At 43.5% G+C, this 19,875-nt stretch overlaps 1 protein-coding gene across 6 annotated transcripts in view; it reads left to right on the top strand.

Moving 5' to 3' along the window:
- The window catches only part of garnl3 (GTPase activating Rap/RanGAP domain like 3), a 66,378-nt gene that overhangs the window by 4,008 nt on the left and 42,495 nt on the right, over positions 1-19,875 (top strand). The window contains exon 1 of one of the 6 annotated variants that reach the window (XM_062478720.1): positions 16,429-16,746. The exons of the other annotated variants lie outside the window; for them this stretch is intronic. Within the exon in view, the coding sequence (XP_062334704.1) occupies positions 16,697-16,746 (50 nt within the window). The 5' untranslated portion in view covers positions 16,429-16,696. Of the gene's footprint in view, positions 1-16,428; positions 16,747-19,875 lie in introns of those variants that run through there. 6 annotated transcript variants of the gene reach the window in all.

The following is a 19,875-nucleotide window of genomic DNA, read 5'->3' as shown; positions in this document are numbered from 1 at the left end:
ACCAAGGAAGAGTAGATACAGAAAATTCTAGAATTGAGTAGTGGGTAGAGTACAGTCAGACTCACTGTGCACCAAGATAATCACTTCCATATGCTACAACACACACGCACACACAATACAGCACACCAGGCTCATTTCCACCATAAATAGACTGAATAGAGCAAAGAAAAATGGGAAAGGCCTAAGCCTTGATTACAGCCTTTCTAAACTCCTGCTCCAGTGGAGGACATCTGCTTCCATTTAAGCCGCAGAGACACATACCTACATATTAGAAGAGTGAACACTGCTCCGGGAAGCTCGGCCTGGAAAACTTTTCCCGTTATAGCAAGCTGGAAGCACCCCAATGAGGAGTGTGAGTGTGTGTGTGTGCGTGTGTTCTAGCAGGGCATGGGTAAAGACATGGCCTGTTTGAGCCCAGCCGCCAGCCACATGCTAGAGACATTTGTGTGTGTGTGTGTAAGGGAGGGGGGGTGGTCACAGTTTTATAAACGCCATAACCACCTCTTTGGTAGTTGGAGGTGTTTGTGTGTTGCTAATTCAAATATCAGAGGATCTGACCTGTACATATACATACACACAATAAAGTGAGCAGCATATTCTCCTCATCTCATGGAGACTCTCAAGTACCCAGAAGAAGTGTGTGTGCTTGAGTTTGTGTGTGAGAGTGTTTCTCTCATACATTGCTGCCCTGTGGTTAACAGAGAAGTCTGCCAAAACCTCAACTTGTTTTTTAAGTAGAGAGGGGAAGAGAGAAGAAAGAAACAGAAAGAAAGATAGGGTTAGGGGTTTGTTCCAAAAGAGATTCTGAGAATTGAGAGAGAGAGAAAAGAGAAAGAAATAGAAAGAGGGAATATGTTTTCATAAAGTTTCGGTGGAGTTTGTGGAGATTGGGATCCAGAACACCAGTGGTGAGTTGTGGACATTGTACAAACACAACTACAGAACTGAAAACCCAACCACATCCTATCCCTGCCTCCTACTGCATGAGGCTGCTACTCACTCTGGAAGGAGTCTGTAGGAAATATGAGTGCAACCAGACATACTCAACAAGGAAACACACAGTTGAAGACAAAATATTCAATCCTTCCTCCAGGTTGGATTCTGGCATAAATTATAAATAAACTACGTATTACATTTTGCATATTCTACGTATTACATATTACATATTCAAAGGGAAACGACAATATAAAGTGGATATACTTACAGTATAGATCAGTGAATTTTGTTACATAAATTAATGCGTTTACTGATGTAAAAACTGCCTGCACATTGCAAATGTACAAGCGCTTGTATGGTGAATTAATCCTACAATTATGACAACTGGCTCATCCATTGTGCATGTAATGATTTATGTTATGAACTAAATGTTTAGATGTTTGTGGTGGCAAGACATCGTGGCATCATGTGCACTTCATATAATCTATAATTATAGAAATCTGTGTGTCACGGACATCATTGCACTGTGCCCTATCTATAATTCCAGGAGTGTGTGCCACCATTTTTATCACGGGCACTATGCACTACCTATAGTTCAAGGAATCTGTATTTGTGTTTTTCACTGACATCTTAATCACATACTGCATCACGGGCACTCTGCAGTAGTGGATCAAATTACTATATAAAAATTCCCTTGAAAGGTGCAACACAAAACATGTCCACGAGAGGGCAGACTGATCGCAGGAATGAGGCAGCCTGAAAGGGAGGGAGCATGCATTAGTCTTGCACGGCAGTGAACAGGCACATCCAAGCTTGTATGTTTGTGTGTTTATAAAAGTCCGGATAAACTGGCAGCACTGCTACTCCACCAGTAGGGGGTGGTAGGGTGACAAGCAGGATGATCTGGGGGAAACCTCCCCCTACCCTCCCATCACACCGCCACACCCCCACACACACCAGACCCAGGGTTCACTTGGATTCAGACCCTGGTCTCGTTCTTCTCCTGCATACCAAATGCCAGTGAGTGACCAAGTGGCCTCAGCAAAATGTCAGTGTGTCGAGTGCTTGCGATTGATGATGGCTTCCTTGTTAAACTTCAGGGGAATTAACCTTCCCCTACATTAACCTTCCCCTGCAAACGACCCCACCCCCACCCCACTGCCCCTGATATGAAAAAAAACACACTTTTCACAGACATGCAGTTCTTGCACGCATGAGGAGACATGCACACACACTCAACATTACTAGACAAAACACTCTCACAGCACACAGATATAAGCTAGATACATGAACACATTTACATTTAGCAGACGCTCTTATCCAGAGCGACTTACAGTAAGTACAGGGACATTCCCCCGAGGCAAGTAGGGTGAAGTGCCTTGCCCAAGGACACAACATCATTCGCACTGCCGGGTATCGAACCGGCAACCTTCTGATTACTAGCCCGATACCCTAACCGCTCAGCCACCTGACTCCCAATGGACAGCACACATGGACAGATATACACACACAGTCAGCAGTCCCAAAAAGCCTGCCACTGTCTCATACAGCCCAACAACGCAGCATACTAAAAACTATTATAGGGACTGGTATGAGAAAGCTTATCTTCACTTCCAATTCACAGACATCTAGTTCATTATCAGGTACTGCTGTTAAGCGGGGGCAGGTAGCTGCTGAGGTATCCTGCCAGCCCATTGGTTCATAAGTCTCCACAGTGGGAAAATCTTCACACAGACTGGAACTGTCTACTCTGGCGTTGTCTGCCGTAGCTACAGTGTAGTACAGTCTTACCTACACAGCAGACACGCAGTCATTAAACCATCACCTGAGTACGAACAAGAGACCAGCACACCATTGAGAAAATCTAGGCCATTGCTTAACCAACTCATATCTATGGTTCTGCAATACCTTATACAGTGCGCCAAAGCCATCCAAGATCACCTATTATATGTGGTGGCATTTTGCAGTATGGTAATAAGCCAGCTTTTCTGGCTATTCTGACCCATAACCTTTTGTTCAGCAGAAGAAGTGTCAACTGCAGAAACAATGATCCATTGTTATCCTGCTAGGAGAAATCACTTTCAATCTATCATGAAAGACGACATACCGGGCAGGACACAGACCACAAAGCAATACAGTACAGTGTAAGATCACTTTATATGAAGACAAAAGATGAGAAAGAAGATGAGGGCTTTTTTGTGCAAATCCAGCCCACTAATTGCTGTGCAAACAAAATACTTTTTTTGTCCAATGAGATGGAGCTTTAAATCTTCTACCTGAAGGCAGAAGCTCAAACTCCCTCTGCAAAGTTGGTCAGTTCAGTGTGGCATGTGCCTTCCTTACAACCTGCAGATTGTAAAGATCAGAGAGCTGTGCTTGGTTTACCTCAATAACGTTACTTGCCATTCTGACAAGCCGACCAAGCCTATTGTCATTAGCCAGACTGAGGTTCCCAAACCTCACCAAAATACAAAAAGACAGCACCAACTCAATAAAAGTTCTGTGGACCTGTAAAAATGTTGGTGCACTCGTTAAAATAAAAATAATTCTAAAGTAGACAATGTTGCACCTTTTTAGAAATGTCATCTGCATTAGCCTGTAAGCACAACCTATTATCACAATATGCAAATATGTGTAGTTCTCTACTAACTCAATATCAGTTCCCTCCATAACTGTGAGTTTGGGGATGGGTGTTGACTTCCTAAAATCAATTCATATAGGTTGAGGTCTGAACCGCACAAGTGCTCAGAAGGTTTCTCAATGGGGGAGAAATGGTTCCACGCAGCACTCGTTTTGTCTGACGTGAGGAATCAGGGGACACTTCTCATTATGATCCCTGTCTTTAATTTGTACCATATCAAAGTGAGCCTTTCAAAGGCTGTGTGTATCTTGTGGGAAAGGCATTGTGGTCTGTCAGACAAACACACAAACCCAAACACATACAGGGGGTGTGTAGGAGGGAAGGATTTAAGGATGTGGAGTCCAGAGACAGAGCATAGATAGCCAAGATTACTGAGTCAACAGCTTCTGATCCCCAACCCTCAACTTCAGAAAACTTCAGAAGTAAATGATGCATATACACACAAACACATCACATGTACACACAAGCTTAATGATTGGAAGTGAATACACCTACACACCACAATGCTGACACCTACACAAATATTCCCAGGGCCTTTAACTTGTTTCTGGGGATTGTAAAGCCTGGGATAGTTTGATAGGGCCAAGTCTCACCACATCCACACACACACCATAGACACACATACAAAAATGCACATACACTTATCTGCACATCCACACATGCACACGCACGTCCTCTCACACTCTTTAAAAAATTGGAAAGTGGCAACATTCTAAGAAATATATGAGACATAAAGAAAAACAACTCTTGTGTTGTAACAAAACATTATGCTCCCGTTTGTAGTACATAACATTTGATAAGGCTACCATTAAACATTCAAAGAAAGCAGCATTTCAGCTTTGAGAAATTTAGAAAAAATTGCACATGCACTGGACAATACATGTTGACACTTGAAAGAAAGTGGCCACTTTCATAGTCAGTCATATAGCCATATCTCCAACAGAGTGCCTTTGTATAAGCTCATGACACAAGATCGATGGGCTTAATAAAAAGGATAGACAAAAACAACTCGTCATAATGCATGTTGATTTGAGTAGTTGGTGTGTGGAGGGTGTGGACCTGCAAGGCTGTGTGTACTGTCAACTGCTGTGTGGCGTCAATGGATTAAATTCATTACCTGTGGCATTTTACTGTCACGTAATACCTGAACATCCCTCAACACACACACACAGTCTGAGGTTACTGTAACAGTATTATCTAAAAGGGCTCCTGGAGAGCACAATCTTCAACATGCAAGAGGGCAGTCACGCATAGACTCCAGAGGCAGGGCCGGAGTGGGACCCATTTTCAGCCCGGGAGTGTAATGGCCAAAACCAGCCCATCCCCACCAGGAGCCGAGCCATACGTTGTAAACATTCGGGGCTTACCCCGAATCTAAGACCCCAAATTTAACGTTTGTGTAGAGACTGTGCGGTTTATCCTGTATCACACTCCAGTCCAGTAGGTGGTGGTAATGCACCTATACGTTGTTTGCTAACCGCCATTAAAAGAACCAAAGAAGAAGACAAAACGTTGTGTGTGATTTCGAATTCTGGTGGAGGTAAATCGCAGAAAATGACGACCAGAAACGTTCTGAACAGTTGTGCCCAGACTTGACCAGAATGTACCCAACTTCTGCAGAAGTTGAAACGAATGGCACGTGACCTGTGATCCGCGACCCGGAGAGTCTTGCAGCTTAATGATTAGGCAATTGTTTTCTAAAATATATATTTTTTGGGCCATTGTCTTCGTTTTCAGTCGTTGTTTATTTACTGTAGGTTTTAATATTAAGAGGGAAGTTCTTGGAGGATTATTTCTGTAAACCGTAGAGCACTAGCCAAGATTTGGGATTTAATTCCCTGATCTTTAAAGTTCCAGGGCTTGCAAGGCCTTATGATTGATTATTATTTGACGATTGCTGCTGCCCTGTGCTTATCCTTTATTACCTGACCTGTGGTTTAATTGCTCGCAGTAGATACTAGACCTGTATATTAAATTTTTTTCAGACAATAAGTTATTAAATAATTATAATATATACATTGTTATAATAATAATAATTAAGCCTCTATAGTGCCTAGGCTAATTAATTCATAGTCAAGTCAATAGCCTATATTTTGCTGTAGCCTTATGTTATGTGGTGTGTTCAGTCTCCGACAGTTTAGAAATGTTTAGAAATGAAACTATGTTTAAATGTACAGTGCATTATGTGCACTGCATAATATACCAACCCCCTTGGGTTAAAATATTAAGATAGGCCTACATAATCTAAATTGGCCAAATTTAGACATTTCATAAACAACGTGTTCAACTTTGTGCATAAATATACTATGTGACTGGGATTTTGCCTAATGTAGCCTACACATAGGCCTACAATTTGTTTTTCTAGTCAACAAGACAAGCATTTCATGGCAAACTATTCTGTGTCATTCATTTTACTAAAATTATGAACCTCGACTGGGGAACGTGGATGAATGCAACAATAGCCTATAATGACTCCAAGCGCAGAGCATGGAAGGAGATTGTAAATAATTGATGAAAGGTCATATACACATTTATTAAAGATTCGTTTTGACGTGAAAAAGTATTATGCTGAAACTTTACAACCACCAAAGTTTGAGTTAAAAAGAAACTATGTGTGCTCAATGCCCCATGTATGGTCAGAGGGGATTCAAACATTCAATAGCCTACCAAATAGGCAAAGGAATGCACCAGAAATCTGGCCAAATGTGCTGCTCAGCCAATGTAACAGAGCGGCATGGAGATTAATTCTGTTCACATATGTTACATACTGTATTTGTTCTTACAGCCGATATGGCCCAGTTTCCCAGACATGGATTAAGCCAGAAGCTCCAGTTCTACGGGCCACGACTCGCTAAACCATTTGTTTGCGTAAAAAACAAAAAAAACAATGGACAACGCTGCATCGGTGTAAAAAGCCAGGGAGCTAGAGGTTTCCACCTCGTCGTTGTAGAAAAACGCCAAACCATTCCAATGCTCGCAAAGCACAACCCAAAAACGCAAATCGGACTGGCAACCCTCATCCAAACGCACAACGTCGTGCACCGACTTAGCCACGGCCAGCAGACAGAAAACGAACGACCGGCCGTGGGGAATAATGCGCATTGTAAAATTCAGATGCCCGAGCAACGACAAAAGATCACGTTTAGTCATCTCGACGCCCGACACAGCCGCCGAAGCCAGGACAGCATGCAACCGCTTGAGCTTCTCCTCTGGGAGAGACGCACGCATCAACAGGCTGTCCAGATGGATGCCCAAAAACTCGATGGACGTGAAAGGCCCCTGCGTCTTCTCCTCCGATAACGGCACGCCGAAATGCCCAAAAGTTGCCTTCACTACCGAAATGCACCGAGCCGGTGGCGAGGATGGAAAATCAATGACCAGAAAATCGTCTAGCAGGTGCAGCACGAACGGCAACCTGTGCACGTTCAGCAAAACCCAACACAGAGCCTCGGACAGAGTATCAAAAATACGCGGACTAGGGCTGTCCCCGCAGCCCACTTCTGTTTGCATTAGCCATAGAGCCCCTGTCAATTAAGATAAGAACATCACACGTCATACATGGGCTTCGCAGGATGGGAATTGAACATAGACTTTCTCTATATGCAGACGACTTATTGCTTTATATATCAGATCCAGTGTTATGTGTCCCTAATATTGTGGAAATGTTACGTATATATTTGGTCTTTTCTCTGGTTACAAGCTCAACCTGTCTAAAAGTGAATGCTTTCCACTCAATAATTTGGCTCTTCAGATTTCAGATAATGAACTCCCTTTCCGTTGTGTTCAAATGTGGCTTTAAATACTTAGGTATACAGGTCACCCGTAACTTCTCAGATCTTTATGGAAAGAATTTCAAACCCCTCATGAAAAAATTAGAATCAGACCTGCAGAGATGGTCAGCCCTATACCTATCTCTCGCAGGTAGGGTTAATTGTGTAAAAATAAACGTTCTACCTAGGTTCAGGCAGGAGGACTCAGTATGACTTTACGAATACTTTATTTCCCACTATACAAACACGATTGTACATTTGATTTGATTTGGCATTGTGGTTCTGCTCGCATCGGCTCCCTGCCGCATCCGACGAGACACCGTCTCGACCTCCGAGCAGAGAGCGGCGACGCATTCCCCCTGAAACAGGAAACAGAAAACAGAACCAAGGGTGGAGGCCGGGGAGGCGGAGGCAGCAGGAAGACTGAAGTCTATGTCGCACTAGCGATGCATATGCCGGGAATCCCTTATATACCCCGCCCTATTAGGAGGGAGTGCCCTGCGCATAAAATGACGCGTTGCTAGTGGCGCGCTATGTCTCACGTCCTCCTTCATGAACCAGCTCCGCTTGTTTTCTGTATTTGTTTCAATGTCTCCCAGTATTTCTGTCCAAAGCCTTTTTTCAGTCTTTGAATAAATTAATCTCTTCATTTCTGTGGGATGGTAAACATTCTAGAATCCGGAGGGAGCTCCTAGAGAGACCCAAGAAATAGGGTGGCCTAGCACTTCCCAATCTAAGGAATTACTACTGGGCGTCAAACATACTTAAAGTTATATATTGGTATCAGTCTCCAGAAACCGAGTGGTGCCAAGTTGAAGCAAGCTCCTGCATATCAACATCTCTCTCCGCTCTGATTACAGCAAAGTTACCTTTCCCACCATCACAGTATGCTTCAAACCTTGTAGTACAGTCTACCCTCAAAATATGGGCACAATTTAGACAACACTTCAAACTTCTGAACTTTTCTATGTGTAGCCCTTTTTCCAATAACCACCTCTTTCCTGCAGCCAGATTGGATCATACCTTTGCACGGTGGCACAGAGTTGGTCTTATTCGATGTAATGACTTTTATATAGATGGTCTTTTTGGCAGCTTTGGTGATTTTACCAAGAAATTTAAACTACAACGGTCAGATTGTTCAACCTTTCCAGCCTTACCATAAAATTCAGAGTTGGACGGTATATTACAATCTCCTATGCAGCGTAAAGGCCAGATTCAAATATATTCAACACAATCTGTTATTTTCAGGAGGTTTCGTTAGATAAAATCAGAACTGATTGGGCTGAAGAACTTGGGATGGAGATATCTGACGCAGCCTGGGACTGTGCTCAGAGTAGAATTAATGGCACATCCTCATGTACCCGCCTCAACCTGATACAGTTTAAAGTCTTTCACCGTATTTATTACACCAAATCAAAACTTTCCAAAATATATCCGGACATTGATGAGAGATGTGACCGCTGTAATTCTACTTCAGCAGACATGGCTCATATGTTTTGGTCTTGTCCAAAGTTAAGTGACTTCTGGTCAACTGTTTGCAAAACTTTAAATGAAGCATTTGACACAAATGTGAGGTTGAATGCAGAACTGGCCATTTTTGGTGTATTGGTAAGTGAGGTCTTACTGTCCGCTGATAAGAAAAACGCATTTGCTTTTGCCTCTCTGTTGGCTCGTAGAAGGATAGTTCTGGAGTGGAAATCTCCTCGACCACCGACTGCGTCAGTCTGGCTTACTGACCTGATGCTATTCCTGAAATTAGAGAAAATTAAATATTCCTCTAGAAGATCAACTGACAAGTTCCATAACATTTGGGATCCGTTGCTGTTGTACAACCCCAATTCCAATGAAGTTGGGACATTGTGTAAAATGTACATAAAACCAGAATACAATGATTTGCAAATCCTTTTCAACCTATGTTCAATTTAATACACTACAAAGACAAGATATTTAATGTTCAAACTGATAAACTTTATAGTTTTTTGCAAATATTCACTCACTTTGAATTTGATGTCTGCAACACGTTCCAAAAAAGCTGGGACAGGGGCATGTTTACCACTGGGTACAGTGCTCGAAGTGGGCCGGTACTCACCGGTACGCAGTACCGGCACCTCTACAGTTTACTCTTAAGCGTACCGGCACCTTTTCTTGCGTACCGGCACCTTTTCTTGCGTGCCGGTACGCTAGATTCGAAAAAGTTATCTAGACAGCATCAGCTGATGCCTGAGTAAAACAGATTTTTCACTGCTGCTTTCAAACCTAGAAACTAAACGACTTTCGTTTGTAAGTAATTATGTTAGCCTGTCTTCAGAAAGGCACTAAAAGAACGCGTGTCCCAGAGCCAGACACGTCAACAGAGGTCCAAGTCCAACCAGAAACATCGGGTAGGCTACGAATCATGAGCTAGGGGTGCTGAGGGTGCTGCAGCACCCCCTGACAGCACGAGAATATTAAATTATATTACTTTAAAATCCACCATCGCGGAATAGCCCCGCAGTAGCGGACTGGCCATCGGGAACACCGGGAGAAGAATAACGATGGAAAACCAGGATAAGAAACGTAAGGGTGGGGCTGAAAAATAAAGAGAAAAAAAGACATAACTTTCACTAGACAAGTTTTTACCAATTAAAAAACTGCAATTTTTATGTTACACAAAGCTCAAAAAACTATTTTGCGCTCAAATAAAGGCCAAAAAAGTTGGCCTTTAAGTATCGAACTCCCGAAGTAGCATCACATCAAACAGACTATGTATGCATTACAAGCAGCAGTGGTGGCGTATACGGGGGCCGGTTCTGGTGGGCTGGTCTGGATAAAAGTCCAGGGCCTATTTTTACTCCCAGTCCGTCCCTGCCTGAACATTAAGCCACCCCCCTGATAAAATATGTTCCCGAAGCTATGCATTTATGTTGTTAATAAATAGGCTAACAATAATTTGTTGTTGTACCAGCAATATCTCCAAGTTTTGTTTTTCACTGTAGAAATCTAAAATTTCATAATGATTTGCCAATGCAAGAGAGTACCGGCACCTTTTTTTCTCCACTTCAAGCACTGACTGGGTTACATCACCTTTCCTTTTAACAACACTCAATAAGCGTTTGGGAACTGAGGACACTAATTGTTTTGTAGGTGGAATTCTTTCCCATTCTTGCTTTGATGTACAACTTCACTTGCTCAACAGTCCGGGGTCTCCGTTGTCGTATTTTGCGCTTCATAATGCCCCACACATTTTCAATGGGAGACGGGTCTGGACTGCAGGCAGGCCCGTCTAGTACTGGCTTGGCATTGTCTTGTTGAAATAAACAGGGACGTCCCTGAAAAAGACGTTGCTTGGATGGCAGTATATGTTTCTCCAAAACATGTATGTACCTTTCAGCATTAATGGTGCCTTCAGAGATGTGCAAGTTACCCTGCCATGAGCACTAACACCCCCATACCATCACAGATGCTGGCTTTTGAACTTTGCGCTGATAACAATCCGGATGGTCCTTTTCCTCTTTGGCCCGGAGGACACCGCTGGTCGGAACCAACGCGGGCAAGTCGACCTCGGATGGCTGTCCGAGCACTGACTGCAGACATGAAGAAATCGCCAATTAGGATAAGTCAGACCCTCCAGGAATTCGCGATGTTGCGATTGCACCAATTCACGCGAATTCAACGATTCCCCGCGAATTCAGCGCGACATTGCAATTTTAACCACTCACTGCAATTTTTCCGCAACTTTGACCAATCATCGTCATCTCCCACAACTCTCTCCAGTAAGGGTTAAATCCAGTGTTGCGCCTGAACGCGTTCATTGAACGAAAGTTCATGAACTCGTTGATAATTTTGGTGAACGTGAAATGAACATAATGTATTACTGCCTGATGAACGATACTGTGAACGCTTTCATTCTGGTGTCTGTGAACTCTTTCACTCTTTTTAATTTCATTCAGTAAGGTTCCAGATTTCTAGAGACTTCCAGGCGAAAAACACACCGTTAACAGCAAGAGTATATGGCTGCAGCTTACAGCCTCCCGCCTCATGCCCTCCCGTCTCATGCTTCTACTTTTCAAAATAAAAGCTTGTCTGGTCCGCTTTTTCTCCTTCCTACTTTGTTGTACGTGTTTTTTTTTAAGCTAGACTACAAACTAAAAATCCATTCTACAGCTGCAGCCTGGGAGGCCCGGTTGAGTTTAGGCGTCACAACGACGATTGAGGTTAGGATTAGTTTAAGGCCAGGAGTCCTAGCAGAGGAGAGAGGTTAAGGTCAGCAAGCAGAGTCAAGTAAGAGCACAGAGGTCGAGGTTAAGGTTAGGCACAACCACGACGGTTGGGGGACAATGATGGTCGGTACAGCACACCGTGCATTTTGTCACCTGCGATGTGTTCTTTTTTTTAAAGACACTGATGTGTAGCCTACCTTAAGGAAAATCACAAAAAGAAACCATCAAAGTCTGCAACCATAAATTTCTCTAGGTAACGTTAATATTCGCTAACAAATGTCAACGCTGATGCAGTTTTAAATGAAGGTCATCGCAGGTTTCATCAAATATACGTTAAGATCAGGGACAGAACAATAACATCCAGAAATCAGCAAACTATATGGATAACATTTTTCAATTTCAAGTTTTTCAATTTATTGCAACAAACGTGCTCACGAACTTACCTTTAACTCCATCCGTAAAATAATTCGCGATTTAGTATTTTTGACCCTCTGAACTTACCGTTGGACAGCCTGGGCATGAGATGGGAGGGCATGAGACGGGAGGGCATGAGACGGGAGGCTGCAGGCTGCAGCCATACCCATCTCGTTAACAGTCCTGTATCCAGGGTTGCCCAACCAGTCAATTTCTGCGTGTGCTTTCTTCTACTGTCTATGCCTGGCAAGCGTGACAGCGCCGAGTTGCGTAGAGGCCGAGAGCGGTATTGCAGACAGATAGAGATTTCAATCTTTTTTGTTAAAAAAAGGGAGATTCCTCACTTCAATTCATGCGAATGTAAATCCTGGTTGGATAAGGATTAAAAATGGGATATGATGAAAATTGGCATGTTGTTAAGGTTATTTAGGGGACCATTTCTCAATGGTTTTATTCTTTGATGAATGTTTGTTAATTACTTAATTTTCAACCAATAACTCAATTAAAATTACAAAGAGGGAAATTCGCAACTTTTTATCGCAACTTTCACTTGCTCCCGCAATTTTATCGCAACAAACACCTAAAAAACACCGCAACTTTCATGCAACTTTTTGGAAAAGCTCCCTCGAAATCAGGAATTTTAGCCCGCAACTATCACAAGAAAGGCCCGCGAAATCCTAGGGGGACTGATAAGTACAAGCCCCCTCATTGAAATACATGCACACAGGAGAAGCGAAAACCGCAGTAGGCACCTGGCGTTTGAACGAGCGGCGCTCCGTGCCACTGGTACCTAGTTGCACATCACGGGAAGGATCCCCCACTTTAGAAGGCACCGTGAGAGGGCAAAGCCCAGTAGGATGGGAGAATGACCCGCACACCACACATGATAGAGGATGAAGCCCAGTGAGCGTGCGGTTAACCAGCTCCAGATCCAACAGAGACCAGTCCAGACGCTGATTGAACCGCTGGACGTTTTGTCAATGACCCCTTTAACAAACTTAACACTATAGTTTTATTCGGTGTGTGACAAAACAAAGAGAAAGCAGGCGACCTGCCGGCCCAATTTATGACCGGGCAAAGCGGCCCACCGGGAATTCTCCCGATTCTCCCGATGGCCACTCCGGTCCACAGGTGCCCCGTCACATGACCTGTTGGCTCGAAGACCCTATTGACATTTTATCTGTGCGTTTCAGAGGCTGACGCACCTATTATAGGATTCTTGCCAGATAAACGCCACTGATGGGCTCACCTCTAATGGAGGAAGTGCTCCATCCACTTCCCCTGTTAGGGTTGCACACTTCAAAGAAACAATGGTTTATAACAATCCAGTTTGGGGGCGGGGGTCAATATGTATCGACTGGGGAGAGTAGTATGTGTGAGTTTCTTCTTCTGTGTATGTGAATAGGTACTGTGAGTGTGGTCAGAGGCATTCATGTCTGTGCGTGTGTGTGTGTGTGTGTGTTTATACCCCCGGGGCACTAATTATGGCGGTTGTTCACGCATCTCAGGTTGGCTGTTTGTAACTCAATCCCAGGATAAGTGGACAAAGTGTCATTCTGTCCCTTTTGTCAAGTTTTCCCCTCTGAGCGCTCCCACACTGTCCCTGTGGAACAAGCGTTCCGCAACATTGACAACACATGCTTGTGCTCTCATAACACCAAAACAACCTCTGGAGGGGACAATATTAGTACAACAGTCCACCAATGGTGTTTGTCAGGTAATTTTCCCATGATGCCGTGTGTCTCAGTAGGGGTTTTCTACTCATGAAATATGGATGGACCTGGCAGCTGCAGTATGAACATTCCAGCAGTATATGAGGTGTGTGAGTGGGTGGGTGAGTGAGTGTGTGCGTGTGTATATTTGCATGATGTGTGAGACCTGGTGGCTGTGTCTGGTGGAGACCCAGACCAGCTAGCCTACTAGGTGTGTATCAGCTTTACCCTGGCTCACATTTCATTCCTTATCTTGCAAGGTGTGCCTGTGTATGTGTGTGTGTGCGTGCGTGCGTGTGTGTGATCCGCCATTTCATCCTGTAGACACAGACTGACTACCTAGCATCTGATTATCTGTTAGTTCTTTCCTCTCTGTCTATCTCTCCTTCCTGTATTGCACTCAGGTCATTCACCATATGTAATCACCTTCCTCCAACACTCTTTCATAAAATCACTTACTACTCCCCCCCCTCACTTTCCCTCTCTCTCTCTTTCAGTTGTGCTGTTATACTTACAAACTGAGGGTTCGGGCTAGGGAGGGGTTGTGTCTAGTGATAAACTGGGTCTAGGGCTGGCTAAGACTAGGGCCAGCAGTAGGTTGGTGATATACTGACGTTAACCATTTCTGTCTCAGCCCTGGGAATGCAGCACTGTAGAGTGGAGGACTGGTCTTAAAACACACACACACAATTTACAAGGTTGAAAAGGCAGCAAGCTAATCTAGCCAAAGACATTGGGAGTATAATGAGAAAGGTGAGAGGACAAGAGAGAGGGAATGAGTAGAGAAAAGAGAGTTGAACACTGAACAAGACTGTGAGAAAAGAGAGAGAATAGCAGGGAGGCTCTCTGTAAGTATATGACATCATCATCTCCTGGATCTGGCTTCAAGTGGGATTATGGGTAGGCCTAGAAGAGCCAGCCAGGAGAATGACTGAGTGTTGGAGATCACCCCTCCGCCCCCCCCCCTCCCCCCCACACACACCCCTATACCAACACATGTACACACACACTCCAAGCATCTTCCTATAGCTACCACATCGAGGGTAAGAAAGTAATTAGCAGCTTTTTGGTATGAGTGGGTGCGGTATGAATTCCGAACACAGAAAGATAGTGTCCTTGAAAAACACAAACACATACAACACCTATATGACACACACACATGTCCAACACACTTCATCTAATGCATCATACATTTGAAAAAGTCTTGTTTGAAATGGAACATTTAAATTGATAGTACAAAGCAGAACATCTTTTAGTCTCCATAGAACATGGATAATAGGTCGTTTTTCCCCCTCAGGTGGGTGTTATTGAGTGTCATGCAAATGCTTTTCTGTAACAGAGACACCTGGAGATCTGGGCTGGATTGTCCGCTGGTCATGTCCCACCTCAGTGTGTATACAATCCATCCCATATCCATGATTTTAAAAATGCTGTAATCTATCTGTATTGGTGTCGCCCTCCTTGTCTTCCTTGTCCCCCCCCTCCCCCTGCAAACTCTACACTTCAGACCCTTACATCTCTACACTTCTCAGGCATCATTTCACCAACACCCCCCTCCTGCTCTCCTTCCCACCCACCCTTTATCCCCTCCTCATGCCTGCTCACACCACCTATGTGGCCATGGTTTCCTCCACAAGGCCACCCCCACCCCTCTCTCAAAATCTCTGCCCTCTGCATCAACACCCTCACAACTGTACATGTCTCAGGATTTGTTCCCCCTCACCCCCCATCCCCTCCTTCCTTCATCCTATTTGGACCTAATTACCCCACCTGTGTGGCCATGGTTACCTCCACAGAGACTGGGGGACTGCCATTAACAGAGCTATTAGCACTATCATCATTCAAAACACTCATTACTCATGTGAACACACTCTTGCGCGTGCATCCACTCACACAAAGGCATGCGGACACCACACGCACTCTCACACACACACAGAGATCCACAGCACACACAATGCTATGCACTGAAAATAATGAAGCTCGACACGTGTTGACAACAACTGCTCTTGTTTTGTACTTTGATAGAGCATTCTGCAGTAACAGGAGACATCATTGGTGGTGATATAACTGCGTTCAAGTTACAAACTAAATCACACAAGGCAAAATGCAGGAAGTCCACTCGCCTCTTACAATCATAATTATTAGCCTATTATTTAACTCTTTTAGCTACACAATGATCCAGTCTACTGTTTTCACCACTTTTCTTTATAAGTTTTACTTTATTTTATATAAATACTTTTTTGTTTATTTTACTTACTTTATGAGACCCACGTTTAAGAAATCGATCAGGTCCTACACACAGGCTACATGAAATGGGAAGCTAAAAATACTAGGCTACTTGCTTTCGTTGGACACCATCCTCATCAGTGATCTAGTCAGTCATCATTCGAAAAGGCCCCAAACACCCACAAACTGTGAATATTGTAAGACATCTATTTGTCAACCAAAACTCTGGTCGCTATTTTTTTTGTTTGCAGTTTCATTCTTTTAAAAGAATAAAAAATAGAGGCAATTGATTGTGGTTTGTAGCCTACCATATATATGATCAGGGAAGTCAGTTCTGTGACCTTATGTCAGTTACTACTCAAAAAAAATTCTAACACCCCTGATTAGACAGGTGACTGACACTACATGGTGCCAAGACTGTATGTGCTTGTTTGTGCCTGTGTGGAGGCATGTTGCTTTGGCTGTCATACTAGGAGGCTAAAGGCAGTGCACGCTGCCGAGCGCGCGAGCTAAATGTGTCCAGAGGCGGAGATCCGTGCCGGACTGGACAGCTAGGGACAGACTCATAGCGCACACACTAACTATTCAGTAAACACAACACATTTCTGGCATATGTGGCAGCGATCATTCCCGTAGCAAAACCACATTTTAACTGTTGAGGAAACTCAAATTGAGTGCCGCAAATAAGCTGCTTGGATGTGAGTAGGGAGTTGGAGAGCAGTGATGGTTACGCGTTTGTAGTGAGAGAAAGAGGGAGAGAATACCGCCTTGTTTGCTGGACCGATATCGCATGGGGACATGAACAGTGTTGATCCAGCTTCTACCAAACTGTTGACTTTCAACCAACGGTAAATTAACAAATTAATTTATTCACTTAAAGCTTTTGTTGGGGCTTTCTTTACGGACACCAGCCTATCTGTTGAATGCTCCCCTGTCTCTGTTGTCATACGACGCTCCGGAGCCACTGTCACTGCAGTATTTTCTGTGTGGATATGAGGCATAACATTGGATTTATTTTTTATTGTATAATGTGGCGTATAATCATGCCAGTCAACAGTATTACAAATGTGACGTGGCTTTCCAGAGAGGTTTTATGTTAAGGGTTCTGGAATTATTTGTAAAGTGACAACATTTGTCTTATGCTTTGTGGCATTATTCCTCCGTGAACCCCGTTCATAGCCTATGAAATACATGTCCAATAGAGATTCCTGAACCTCTGAAAATGTCATTTATTTTCGGTTATTTATGTGTTTGAATCTGAAGTACCCTAAGGTGACAACGATGCGTGCGCATTGAGTCAACCTGTTATAAATTCGGTGTTCGGTGCCTTGTCCGTCACCACACCGATGGACACCGTTCCAAAACGACAAGATTGCCCAGAGCCCTGGGATATAGTTGAGCGTCCGTATTGTTGAAATTTGACATGAGCGTTGTAAAACGCATTGGCATATCGATAGGGTTGTTTGCTGCTATGGTGGTGGACGCTGTCCGTGAAGGAACACGGAAACGTTTAAATAATTGATGATAATGCCTGCCTTTTAGTTCTCGGAAGGATGGAGTCTGCGGTGCTCAAGATGAAAAGACCTATTTGAATAGTGTTCTTCAGACATTTATTTGTTGGACACATGAACTGACAGTGCACTGATCTTTAGTCCGTAATGTCCGAGTAATTGTTTTGTTGTCAACTCTCTCTCTCTCTCTCTCTCTCTCTCTCTCTCTCTCTCTCACTCTCTCTCTCTCTCTCTCTCTCTCTCTCTCTCTCTCTCCTCCAGTGTTTAAGAGTGCAGCTCCAGCTGCAGTACAGGGCGAGCCCTTTCATAGCGGGTGCAGAGTTAGGTAGAGGGAGGGGTGGAGGAGAGACTGGGCCCTAGCCTGAACCTATAGTGCTGGGTCTAGATGTTCACTGTAAAAAAAAAACTAGTAAAAAAACAGGAACAATCTGGCAACTAGGACGCCATATTAAACCCATTCAATTACAGTAAAAACAAAATGTTTTTATTAACATTAATTAACCGTAAAATAATTGTATTTTTCCTGTACCAAATTTACAAGATATATCTGTAATATTGCATTACAGGTTGTTCTTTGCCGGTAAATATGACTTTTATTCATTGAACTTCTCTGTAAAAAAATATATATATATATATTAAATACAGCCTAATTAAGATATAACTATTTAACATTTTCATTTAAAAGAATCGTGTGCAGAACGTACAGCATTGAGATACCGTATTCAGTATCCAGACACTCGGATATTACCGGCGCTTCAGATTACAACTGTAGCGCCGGCTAGCTGTGCGAATTGGACAGGAATAATGCTAGCCGCTAGTGATGTGTCGTTCGTGAACGATTCGTTCATTCTGAACGAATCCTTACAAGGACTCGGGAGTAACGAGTCCTCTCAAAGAGTGATTCGTTCATTTTCTCGTGGCTGCGCATCGGGCCTGTTGCATAGGCTCGTCCAAGGAAACAGAAATGATTCGTTCATTTCCCGACTCGGTCTTCGGGTACGAGTATTTGGATCATTTTTCACGTGACCTGCATAGGCTCTGTAGTGGTAGCTAGAGGAAACGCTAGAGGGAACGATTCGTGCATTTCCCGACTCGGTCTTTCTACGAGTCTTTGGATCATTTTTCACGTGGCCTGCGTAGTGGTAGCTAGAGGAAACGAACAATTCGTTCATTTCCCGACTCGGTCTTTCTACGAGTCTTTGGATCCTTTTTTCACGTGACCCACATTGTATTTTTTAGTAGAGGAAACAGTTTCCTCATTCCCTTTCGCGTGGCCGCTGTTTTAGTAAGACGTGAATGATATTCGCTCCAGTCATCATACTGACTGGTTTTGTTATTTTCACTTTACATTTACACTTACAGTTTAGTGTAATTGTTTGCCGTGATAATTAAATGCTAGTGTGATAATAAATGACCAAATCATACAAACTGTCATGATACATTATTTTAATGCAGGAATTTCTTTTAAAATAGTATCTGCTGGTGCACATGTCATGCACTAACCTACATGAGAATATGATACGTGTTTTGATACGTGTTTGCAGTGGACGGATATGTGTATTTTTAAGTAACAACATTTGGCTGTAATGTTTATGTAAAATTATAAATGTACAGTTTGCCATTGTCTTTCTATCTGTATTTCCTGTCATTCAGAAATACAGAAAAAAACACGTATAATTTACAGGAAAAAGTGCGGTAATGTCATCCTTTTTTTACAGTGTTGTTAACAGAGGTGATTTAACAGTCATTATCCCACATGGATCATTTGACAAAATGTTACAGAAAAAAGGTTTCAGCTCTACATTTCTAATGCTAAATGGATCTTTCACCTCTGGGTTAAAGGGTCATGCCCTGATTCTGTGTGTGTGTATGTGTGACGGTATGTACCAGACCTAGCCACGCTCCGTCACAACAATGTGTCGTTCGCCACTCGCTGGGCTCGAATGCACAACCTCTGACTTGCCAAGCGTGACCACTACCAGCTACGCCAAAGAAAAGCTAGCTATTTGTTGACGCGGGTGGCCTGTTTCATACCTGAGGAGTGAGTTTCACAGGTTCACACACGTTTACATTCACCCCTCTGAAATTCACTCCGGCGGTTAGCTGACGCTAACCTCGTGAATCCGGGTCACGGCACCAATGTGACGGTATGTAACAGACGTAGCCATGCTCCGTCACAACAAGGTGTCGTTCGCCACTCGCTGGGCTCGAACACACAACCTCTGACTTGCCAAGCGTGACCACTACCAGCTACGCCAAAGAAAAGCTAGCTATTTGTTGACGCGGGTGGCCTGTTACATACCTGAGGAGTGAGTTTCACAGGTTCACACCCGTTACATATGTGTGTGTGTGTGTGTAAGAGAGTGAGAGAGAGAGAGAGAGAGAGAGAGAGAGAGAGAGAGAGAGAGAGAGAGAGAGAGAGAGAGGCAGCACGGCTCTGTTTCTTGGTTGTGTATGTATTATTAG

Source organism: Osmerus eperlanus, chromosome 14 (genome assembly GCF_963692335.1).
Source record: "Osmerus eperlanus chromosome 14, fOsmEpe2.1, whole genome shotgun sequence".
NCBI classification, from domain to species: Eukaryota; Metazoa; Chordata; class Actinopteri; order Osmeriformes; family Osmeridae; genus Osmerus; species Osmerus eperlanus.
This window is presented reverse-complemented; position numbering and strand designations above follow the sequence as displayed.